At 35.0% G+C, this 12,424-nt stretch overlaps 1 protein-coding gene across 11 annotated transcripts in view; it reads right to left on the bottom strand.

The window, feature by feature from the left end:
• The window catches only part of Myo6 (myosin VI), a 160,455-nt gene that overhangs the window by 88,650 nt on the left and 59,381 nt on the right, over positions 1-12,424 (bottom strand). For all 11 annotated transcript variants that reach the window (XR_010039917.1, XR_010039918.1, XM_063226924.1 and 8 more), the window contains exons 3-4: positions 8,483-8,552; positions 2,999-3,072 (exon numbers count right to left, since the gene is read on the bottom strand). Coding sequence is in view for 9 of the 11 variants with exons in the window: in XM_063226924.1 (XP_063082994.1) it covers positions 2,999-3,072; positions 8,483-8,552 (144 nt within the window). In the remaining 2 variants the exon portion in view is untranslated. The remainder of the gene's footprint in view (positions 1-2,998; positions 3,073-8,482; positions 8,553-12,424) is intronic.

Here is a 12,424-nt window from a genome sequence, read left to right as displayed (position 1 = left end):
GGACTAGAGGTTCCATTTGACCCAGCTATCCCTCTTCTGGGTATCTCCCAGAAGAATTAAAAACATCATACCTTAGCGATATCTGTGCACCCATGTTTATAGCAGCACAATTTGTAATAGCTAACATGGGAAACAACACAAATGCCCATCAACTAAGAAATGGTTTTAAAAAATGTGGTTTTTTTTAAAATAATGGAATACTACTCAGCCATAAAGAAAGATAAAACTGTAAACTCTTACAGGTAAATGGATGCAACCCAAAACCATACTGGTAAGTGAAATAAATCAGATTCACATGTGTAAACATCATATTGTCTCCCTAGTGTGAGAAACTGAACCAGTAAACAGGATCTAAAATGTACAACAGATATTGTTAATTGGGAAGAAATTATTCAAAAGAAAAGACAAACTGAGGATGGGGAAAGAAAAGGAAAAAGAAAAAATATTTGTTTACGCAAGACAGTTAAGATAGTTATACAACTAGTTTCTCTGAGTTCATTGAAAAGAAAGGTTTGTGCCAATATTGTTTGGACAAGATATCATGCCTATACATTGTACTCTGAATAATTACTATGAAGACAACATATTAATACACTAATTACTGTAATTGTCCTACTAACCTGTTTTGCAACTGTTTCATTGTTATTTTTATCTTGCTTCTCTTTCAAATAAAAATTTTAATTTGTTAACCAAAAAAAAGCTGAATAAGGCTAATTGGCAAAAGATCCTTTCAATTCTCTAGATGTCTAAGACTCCAATCTGGCACTATTCATTTTCTACAAGACCAATTATGTCTCTAATTCTGTAAGTCTTTATATCTGGTGTCTCAGTCATCTCGGAATATCCAAGGAAAGAGTCTTTCTTCCAACTGCCTTTGCCTCAAAGAAAATCAACTCTTTGCAACCGCTCCCCTCAGGTACATGACATCACCACCAAGTTACCCTCAACAGGAACCTGAGTTTCTAAAGGCCAGTACCTCAACCAAGCTTCTGTTGATCCCACTTATGAAATCTACTCCCCCCATTTGATTCCTACGCTAAATTTGGTTATGCGAATTTTCATACAGGATACTTCATTCATCTAATGGTGAATGCCAAAAGAGAGGCTTAGCAGTAAATGACCACCAAGTCTTAGAGTTCTGTGAAACCACACTGACTGGAAGATTGATCATCAAAGAGCATCTCAAATGTGCTTTTCAACTTGTAACTGTAGCTCTAAAAGATCAAAAAAATGCACAGGCATGATTTATATAATTTGTGGTTAGTTCAGTGAAGAGTCATGGTGTATTTAGTACAATGTGCAAAATTAGAAAACAAAGGGCTATATTTTCTCCTTTCTACTTCTAATTGTGGGTGAGAAATTCTGTGGAAACCCAGAACTCATATTAGACTACTAATCTAGAATGTAGGGAATGTTTCCAAAGACGTTTCTTGGAACAGAGTAAAAAGCAAAAAATTCTACATCATAATCTTTCTAGGGGAAAAAAAGGAAAGGATCAGAGATTTTAGTAACTGTAGTAATGTTAATTGTGGGCTATTTTACCCAAATCTAAAAGAGAATAGTGTTATCTCTTGATTGGTTAAAAAAACATAATATCAAATTTAAACCATTACTCTAAATCGTTTCCTTCACTTATTCCTTATAGTAACCTCCTCCTTCATACATTACAGTAATAACAATTATACTTACGTATTACTGATTTTTTAGGTACCAGGGATTGAACTCAAGATCTTGCGCTTGCCAGGAAGGCACTTGTACCACTGAGCTAAACCTCCAGCCCTGTATTGCTGATATTTAATGGTTTATAACTAAAGGACATAATTGGCTGGGGGGAAACATATCAATAATGGCTTCACTTAATCCAGAAAATACTGATGTCATAGTTCTACTTCAAAGACAGTATCTCCCACTTATTTCTAAATCATCTTCATTGACTTATTGTAAGTTAAATTTGTTGCTTTGACAATTTTTATATCATTGCATTATCTAAAAGTGGGATCCAGCATACATTAGATTTTGCTCAACGTGAGTAATTTTGCTTCTACACATATTTGTACTCAAGAATATTCACACTGAAACCTAACTATACTCTTTATTCAGTTGATTTCGAAAAACCTCCAGGAGGAAAGTAAAATGTATATGCATAATAAGAAGATATGCTGTACAGACACAGGTAAACTCTTGGAATTGACTACATTAATGCCATTTCCCAACTGTCACTACTTAGACAGATGGCAAAGACCAGATGTAATTTAGTCAGAATTAAGTAAGTACACTTAGGCAAATTGATAATGATATAAAAGATAAACAGACTGTCATTGGATCTAGCAATTGCCAAAGAAGCCATGTGTTTTCTTCGTTCAAAAATAATGAAGAGCCTCATGTTTGTAGCAGGAAAACCACAGTGAGGTAATATATCTCCAGTCAACAAAAGAATCTAGAGTAGGAGACATTAGATCATAAAATCTCAAACATGTCCAATGAATAATGGTAATTAAAACATAGCAGTGAAGTCATAATTTAGATTTTAAGATTAGTATTTTTATGTTCTTGGTATTTTTCCTCATTCAAATTCCTGGCTTAAACACATAATCCTTATAGGCTGCCTTTAATTCTGTATAGAACAATGTGAAAAGAACAATTAATTAATCAGATCTATAGATATATACAAAAGAGAAATGAAAATCCAAAATCATTGTTTTTGCAAATATATTCAACTTCGACATTTTTAAGTCTGAAAGACATTAAATGACACTGTGAATTCACTATTTCACTCCATAAATGAAGTGCCCACTGTGTACTAGGCATATCCTGATCCTGGAGGTGGACCAATAAATTAGAAAGAACCCTGTCTTCCTCAAATTCATTCTACTCCACAGGCTCAGATAAGCAGGATTTCCTGTTAGAAAAATGTCAAACCTGACAACGTCAGTCATGCAAATAATGACCTTCCCAAAAATTTAAACCACAATACTTAAGCTTTAACTAAAGTACTTACATAAATTCTGTCTTTACTGTATCGAACTTTGATATTATGGAGCAATGTGGCTTCATTTAAGTACATCAGTGAACCTAAAACATAAAATTGGTAAATCATTAAACAGTTAAAGGAAAAAAGTAAAATAAACAATATTGTATTAATCGGAGTAATTTTGACCCAAGCTAAAATTCAACTTTACAGGTCAAATTTAATTATATCTTTCTAAAACTCAGGTACATGTAAAACCTCAGGGGCTGATTTAAAATAAACCCAGATGTGTAGCAAAGTATATAGTGGTACAGTATTTGCCTAAAATAAATCCAATTTACTTATGTAACATGGCATTTTTAAGCAATGACTTTCCAACTAGGAAGTACATCTAATGAGTATCACTGAAAGTATACACTGAACAAGTCTAGTTAAAGAGTCAAGTATTGTCCGAATAGGAAGTACTACTTTAGAGGATTCTGATTTACTATACTTCTGACATAAAGATAAGACACTAAACCCATGCTGCTCAGAATCTTACAGATAAAACATAAAAGACAGATTTGCAATGGTTTGAGACAATCAGATCATTCAGTCCCTGCTGGCTGACATGACAACCCTGGGTGAATATGTGCACCTTAACCTACACTGACAGGACACTTAAAGGCAGAATTGGGATTGGTATCTTGACTTTAGGATGTCTGTTCTAGCAATACATCGAAGTTTCTTCCCAATCTATTCTCCAAGCCCTCCAATCTCCTGAACTCCATTAATACCACATGCTAGGATAGACAAAACCAGTCCTTTTCTTAGCGTGTTTGTATTGTCAGCACTACCACTTTCTCAGTCATCCAAACTTTAGGCAATACCAGAATTCCCTTCTCTTACCTCCTTTCCTCTAAAACAGTTTCCAAGTCTGTACAGCATAGCACACAGTAAGCACACCAGTATCAGCATAATCTCAATCTCTGAAATATCTTTCTTTTCTGTCCATTTTTACTGTCCCACCTCAATTTTATTATCTCTTGTGTGACTGATTATAGTCAGCTAGTATTTGTCAATTGCTTCAATTTCTCTCTTCTGTAATACAGACTACTCAGCACACTGATTAAACCAGAGCTCAAGTTAGACCTCTTTCCATCTCAAAAAAAAAAAAAAAAAAAAAAAAAATGTCAGTGGGTCTCTATCAATTACCAACATCCACATTCAAGCTTTTAATAAACCTACATTTAAATATCCTTTTATATAATTTATTACAAAGTAATATAATCTAACTGTAAGACTGAACAGTTTACCAGACACCACTCATGCATTGTCTTCTGCTCAGAATACCCCTCTGTAAGTGCCAAGAATCACTCTATCCCTTAAGGCCATCTCAGAGACTCTCATAAACAATGTTTTCCCATAGTCCTCACCACCACCACCTCGGCCACTCTTTTCTTCATATATTCTTCATGCTACTCCTCATAAATTGCCTGTGTTACGGTGGTAACTTACATATCAGGGTTTGGCTATAAGGGCCTTGAGAGAAGAATGCCGTTCGATTTGCTTATTTGTTGTGTTGGTTCCTATACTGATTCTGTATATAAGTCCACACTACACATATGTCTGGCACACAATTCAACACTTGCCAATGATATCAAGCAAAGTCTTTTGCTACCCTTGTCTCAAGAAAGATCATCCATACTATTGCACTCAGATAACACAGTCATTTTACAAGGGTCTCACTGTTTTCTAATGCCATTTAAAAGTGGAAAAAAAGAGTAAGAAGTCAGTGGAGCCTTCTAGTAGTTGAATAGCAGGTTTCCCTTGAATCGAGGGAGGATTTGAGGTAGGCACAGAGGTACATCTGGCTTGGGTAGTAGTCACCTGTCTTCCTGCCTCTACTCTTCTTCCTCCCCCGTCTCTTAGAAATCTGGCCTAGAAGGCACCGTTTCACTCAGTGTTCAAAGCACTCTGCTGAACCACTGCCCCCAGCTGACTTTCCTCTGAAATACTTGGTGTGAGACCTCATCATAATCCCACAGGAAGCTATCCTATAAACCTGCTCCTGCACACGACTGACTGTTAGCTTTTCTCTCTGCTACACTCCATAGTATCAGTTCTCCTGCAGGATAGCTGTCCATTAAGCCAAACAGATCCCGTCACACGTAAAATATCTGCCAATCACACTAAGAATTTGGGTGAGGCATCCTTATATCACACTACTCAGGGTATTCCAGTTTCATGAGAACATGTAGAAAAAGAAGAAACTATTGCCCAAATGAGAAATATTTTAAGTTCACATGCCTACACCTCCCTGAATGTGAGACCCAGGGATGCATCCAAGAGTCTCAGGGACAGCTTCCTGCTCCACCCACTTCCTTCCTCCTCTCTTCTCTCAGTCACAGGCCCCATCCCTAGGGTTACTGGGATTGATCAATTTTTATATATGCAATTTCTATGAATTTTTTTATATTTTTATACTTGTACTTTTTATGCCTAAGTCATGTATTTAACTCTATTTAAAAGGCAAACAATAAAAGTATATACGTAATTTGTCTCTTCCTAAACATTTTAGTAATACAAATACATATGACACCAGAGGTTTCTAAAGAACAGTATAATTTCATCATTAAATTTGGCAATCTGACTGGAGAATTAACTGAATATTTTCAAGATCCTGCTTACTGAATACAGCTCTAGTTCACTGAAAAGAAAAAAAAAAGAAACCCATAATTTCAACACAGTACAAGTCACCTAATTCCAGATTTATATTATTATAGAAGTCATTCACTACTAAAAAAAAAGAGACAAGCCAACTTTTAAGATTCTTTGCCAACTTCATACTCTGCTCTTATTCTCAATATCTAATAGCCTGTAATTCATACAAAACATTGCATATCATATGAGCAACAGCAGCTCAAAATCATCATGAAAATATGCAATTTCCTTTTTAATTACTGATGTTATTATATCCATGAATTATTTTTCTATTCTGGTATTAACACCTATGAATCAAATAAAAAAGGCAAAGCTAACACATCGATTCCTACATATAAACCCTTCAAAAGAAAACTTGAAGCTAACAGATAATGAATTTTTACTATATTGTTACAGCACCACCTAGTGCTGTTTGTTTTTATTTTTTGTTTGTTTGTTCGTTCACTTTTTGAGACAGGATTTCATTATGTAGTTCAGGCCAGTCTTGAACTTAGTATGTAGCACAGGCTGGCCTTGAACTTGCAGCAATCCTCCTGCCTCAGCCTCACATGTGCTACAATTACAGGCATGTGCCACTACCCCTGGCCTAAAGACAACATATAGCCCAGTTTTAATTGAACAAGTATCTCAGTTTTACTGCATAGTTCAGAACACACTCCACAGACATCAATCACTGATCATCATCACTGATATAAAGAGGGAAGAATTTTAGATATATACCTTTGAGACCCTAAGGAACAATGCCTATGAGTCATATGGATAGCTCAACAGTACCATAACAAGACTGACAAAGAATGACTTTGGATGGAAAACCTACATTCTTATTTTTTTGGTGCCAAAAATCGAACTCAATACCTCGTGCTTGCCAGTCAGGTGCTATGCCCCTGAACTATACTCCCGGCAGAATCAACCTGTAATATGAATTACAATGTTTTATATGAATTACAGGCTACAATCAACCACACTCATTTATGAAGAGTTTCAGAACATATAACAATAATAGTAATTATAATATTCCCATTTTAAAGATGAGAATCTCAAAAGAGAGTTAGGCTGCCCAGAGACACATAAGCATAATAACTGCGCAGTCAGTCATAACTGAGGCCTGTCTTTTCACAGTACAGGGCTCACGCATGATCCCAACTATTCTATGATGCCCTAATTCACAGATGGGGTTCTTACAGATTCACTCAATCAGGTGAGTTCTGGGGAACATCAGTAATTATTCTGTGCCATTGTCTCTTCTTTTTTCTTGAAACAGAGTTTTTAATGTCTGCCACCATGTAACCTGGACACGATTTTTAAATACTGCCCCCTCCATAGTCTAGTGTGAAACATACTCCAAAAGCTCACATATTCTGGGGTTGGTGTTTAGCTCAATGCTATTGGAAAATGGTGAGAACTTCAAAAGGTGGGGCTCAGGAGTATAAGTGGCTCAGTAACTTAGAAGTTGAATCAGTAGGAGTCATTTAACATCACTGCAGAAACAAACCAACATTAAAAAAGCTACTACTTAATAACTACCTAGTAAAACTGTATTTAAAAACACTATACTGTTTGGCTGGGTGTGATGACACACACCTGTAATCCTCCAGCACTCTGGGAGGCTGAGGCAAGAAGATCGCACAAATTTAAACCCAGCTTGGGAAACTTAGACTGTGTCTCAAAATTAAAAAATTTAAAAAGTAAAAAGGCAAGGGATGTACCTTCTGCAAAGACCCTGAGTTCAATTCCTAGTTCAAGGAAGGCGAGGCAAAAGTAGAGCTTAGTGGAAAGATGATGAGTACAGCGGGGATGCAGCTCCTTCACAGTTCTGTTTCAAACTGCTATGACATGAGCAACCTCTCAGCCACACACTCCCACCAGGTGATCCCCTCCAAAACGCTGAGGCAAAATAAACCTTTTCTGTTTGTAATTTGATTTGCTCAGGTACTGCTCGAAAAACAAACAAAAATAAATGACTAATACCACGCCTCCCCCAAAATCGAAATGTGATTACTTCTTAAGGTTGAAAATGTAAGAATAAACATAGCCTGTACACTGGATAAAGGGTTTATTTTTTTTTAACACACTAAGGTATTTATAAATCGAACCGAAGCCGGTGTTTTGTTACATTTTGTTGGGTTATGTTGTGTCTTGTTTTATTTTGTTTGATGTCATTGAGGTTTAAACCCAGTGCCTTCCAATAGAGCCATATTTTCACTTGTTTCTTTTGAGACAGGGTCTTGCTTATAAATTCACTAAATAGTTCAGACAGGGCTTGAACTTGTGATTTTCTTGCCTCGGCCTCCCAGAATGCCAGGATTATAAGTCTGAATCACACACCCAGCCAATGTTGTTTTTTAACATAATGTTCTGAAATAAAATTTTCACTAAGCAGCTATTACATGATGTTTTTAATATTGATTTGCTTCAGACAATGTTAAATGACTCTTACTGGTTCAACTACCAAATTAGTGAGCCACTTTTACAACTTTACAAATCACTTTTTGACTCTAGATGAGCTTCAAATTAACAGTCACAACTATTAACAGGAGGACTTTCGTTTAAGCCTCACAGTAAATTTATACCGTTCCCCGCATGTACACAACTGAAATAATACTAAAGGACAATTGAGACTCACCAAAATGGACATCTGAGATAAAAATAAATTTCAGCCTTTCAGATTCCTTCATTTGTATGAACTTTCATGCCAAAGGCTACAATTTTTTCCAAACCAGTATAATGTACTAATAATAAAACCACTAATATACTTTTTGGAATGAAGGTTTATGTTTCTGTGCTAAGAACTAATTTTAACTTGATACTTACAGTTATCTTCCACATCTTTTTTACTATCCTCTTCTGCAGGGAACACCTGGTTTATAAGAGCCAAAAATGTCTAACAAACAAATAAAAAAAAAACCTCATTAAACATAAAGTTTACACATAATAAGAAAAATAAAGAAACTTAATTGGTTGCTGGCAATAATACATTCTTTGTTAAAATTTAATATAGAGCTCATTACTTAACAAAGCTTTAACCCCAAAACAAGTAACTTTCCTCAACTGTGCCCACGGTCACTAGAGATATGAGTCAATAATGGAACTCAGTAAATAAGCATCCTAAACTCTTTCACCTAATTATTCACATTAATACTAACTTTCCACAAACACACTATTCAACAACTCAAGAGTTTGTTTTGTTTTGTTTTGTTTGTTCCAGTACTGGGAATTGAACCCATGACCGTGTACTTGCTAGGCTAGCACTTGTGTCACTGATCTAAACTCCCAGCCACAACAATCATGTTTGGATACACAGCAATTTTGTTTTAAAAAGCAAAAAGTAACATTCAATAAAATATAAAACATTTTAGTATATGAATAAGTCATATTTGATACAAATTCCTGCCAAAGATCTGTCAGAAATATAGACTATCAGAGAATGTTTGGTTAACAAAATTTAAAAGTATTCACAAATAAACCTACACTTAAATTTAGTAGTTAAATTCCAGCAGAATTAAGATACCATCTTGTAATGGAGAACAAATGATCTCAAACTACATCAAAAGAGAATTTATATTTTAATCCTTCCTATTCTAACAGTTACTTACAAATTTATACCTCTAAACAGTTACAGTTACTCTTGTTGTTTAATGTTTTCATTAATGTTGATTAATGTTTTCAAACATATCAAGCAAAACACTAAGGAAAAATGATCCAATTATTTTAAAATAACACTTGTAGATAAGTGTAGCATGTGCTTAGCATGTGCAAAGACCTAGGTTTGATCTCTACCACCAAAAATAACAACACCTATACTCTGCCTGTGTGTATGTGTGCGTGCAAGAAAATTATGTAAGACAAAGCTACCATCAGAGTTTAGAGAATAAAATCCAGGCTGTAATTACTACCTCAACTTAAAGTCAAACCAAATTTAGAAAATTGTTATGCTCTAAAAACTCTAAAAGTTAATCATTTTGAACCCTGTACATATATTCTCAATGTTATAAATGTAAAAAAGTTTAGAGAAGAGAGCACAAAAGTAAATTAATTTGTAAGTATACTAAGTATATGAATGATAACATAAAGTAATCCACAAGTTATCACAATGGCTGTATAGAAAAATACATTCTCACGCAACCACTAACATTAAAGAACTATGTCCCTACTTGTCACAGCTATGACAAAAGACACAAAGATGCCTCATGTTCCAGAGCTTGATTCTAACCTGGTAGGACCTACACTAAATGAAAAAAACCCAGGAAGTTAGAACACAGGGACAGAAGCTCAGGGGAGGGCAGTGACAAAGATTTGCTACAGGTTAAGAGCACACTGAAACAAGTTCTGAAAAAGGTTTTCTCTCCCTACTTCTCCAACCCACAAATTACCTGCTAGACCCCATTTTCTTCTAAGAAAAAAAATTTGTTTCTTCCTAGAAACAGTTTTATCTTAAAGGGAGGAGAATTTTTCCTACTAGCAAAAGAAGATCCAGCATCGAAAAACACACTAATCACCTAGCATAAAACACCAACCTCACAGGAAAGATAGCACATCAAGCTCTAATAAAAGACCCCAAAATAAAAGGGAGACCTGCATAAACATGATCTCCAAAGAAGACTACAGGAGAGCTAAGGAGCTACACTTCAAAGGAAAAAGTAATTAACAGGTAATTCTGTTTCACGGGAGAGATTTTGTTACCTGTGGAAAATTTCCATAAAAAAGGTAACCTCAGTCTTAGATAAATAAGCATTTGCTAAGCAAAGAGCTATAGACAGTGACACTTCAGGCAAAAGGAGAAGTGTGGGCAGGGACACTGCACCCAACACTACCCACTTTGATAAACATGTGTAGACAGAATAGAGAGAAGAAACAGACATGCAAGAGCAAGGCAAGGCTATAGGGCGAAAAACTGGAGGCTGAGAAAGTATAACCCCAGCAAGGTCGATAAGCAACAGGAAATGCAGGCCCTGATTTGGGCTTTGACCTAAAGGCCAGTCTGTTACAAATGAGGAAGAATTCAACTCAGAGGATCAAGACAGCATTTGTAACGGAGTATTACAGAGGCCCACCATGTTTCATTTGATTAACTGTTTTGTTAATAATACACACGCACCCAAAAAGACACATATGTATTTTACATGTATTTCTTACACATTCAAACATACAAAATACACATACTTCATGGAATGTAAAACCTCTCTTACTGTGGTGCACAAATGAAAACTGTGAAAGCCATTGTTACCATCAAAGCTGTTTCCCACCAGAGCTGACCCTTCTCTATCTCCTATGCGTCCATGTCTCCAACACATTGTTGGTCTCTGGTAACTGATCTACCACTTCATAAACTTAACTTTTTATGTATATATAATATTTAAGGGCTGATGATCTCTAGACCATGAATTTATCTCTGCAAAATATACTTCTCTGATGGATCATTTTAAGTATCTGGTTTTTACAACACTTGGCAATGTATTAAGACCTTAATAAGAAAAAGAGGAAATCAAAGATTAAAAGTAATCCTTGATAATTTGTTAATATTAAAGACTTTTTTGTGAAAAAGAAAAATAAACTTTAGTTTATAGAATTATCTACAAATCCATAAAAGTTTACATGACTTCATAATTTAAAATGTTATAAGGTTTACAGGCACCTGATCTAATACTAACAAGGAACTATTTAAAAGCATATTAAAATATTGAAAAATACATATCCTCATAGTCAAGTTTCTCTCTTATGTCTGAACTGAATTATTCTGTCACCTGTAATAGAATATACCTAAAGCAATATGACTTTCATTTTATTTTAGCCTTCTGACTTACTGTGCTTATAAAATGTTTTTAAAAATGCTTTCAAATACATAAAATAATTAAACTTCTAAACATTAATTTATTTTTTAACATGTATTGCACTATAAATACAAATAGGCGCCTGCTAATAAGAACAAAATCTAGAAACACTTTTTCTCTCCTTCCCTGAAGGTATCTTTAATTGGCCTCCTCTAACCTTATATATTATGCATTTTGGCTCCTGGGTTGTTTACAGTAACAGAATAGTTTTCTTTCTGAAAAGACCTCATGAGAGATCTACTTGTTTTTCTAAGGTTCCCAGAAGGATAATAGTCACACAGCATTAGTTAACCATGTATCGGTAGAACATAAATTATTCATGAACACTTGCAGAGAGTAAAGCAAACATAAATGACATCCAAAAGTTTAATTTAGTCAGAAGACATGTTTAACAGGAATATCTGTTAAACTGAAAATAGTGAAGCTGTCCTACAAAAACAGACCCTTCCCATCCTTGTGGAATCTAAGAGAGGTGTTCACAATGGACTCATTTTCTCCAAGCAGTTCACAATTTCTGGCCACATTCCCCCCAAATTCCTCCCCCTTACTTTATTTTTTAAAAAAAGAAGAAAAAGCAAATGATGGTACAAAAATTCAAAATAAGATTGTAGGACAATAACAATGGTTAGTACATTGCATACGTTATCTTCAAAGTAGTTGCTCATATTATAATGTGCAAGCATGCAAAACTGATCAAACAATACAGGCACTAACCTTTCTTTTCAATGAACTAATAGGAGTAGTCTATCCTAAGAGCAGTATATTTCTTAACTATTTTGAACTTCCATTTTATAACCCTGCCCAGTCTGTGCCTAAGTATAAAAGGAAATAAATCGCATGTGTACAGAATTAAAGTATACTTTCATGCGATCGTTATCACAAAAATAGTGATAAATCAAGTTTAAAATTTAGTATTTTGCCGGCA

The sequence above is a fragment of the Cavia porcellus genome, unplaced genomic scaffold (assembly GCF_034190915.1).
Source record: "Cavia porcellus strain 051 isolate PalLab524CR breed Dunkin Hartley unplaced genomic scaffold, mCavPor4.1 scaffold_16, whole genome shotgun sequence".
Taxonomy (NCBI): Eukaryota; Metazoa; Chordata; class Mammalia; order Rodentia; family Caviidae; genus Cavia; species Cavia porcellus.
This window is presented reverse-complemented; position numbering and strand designations above follow the sequence as displayed.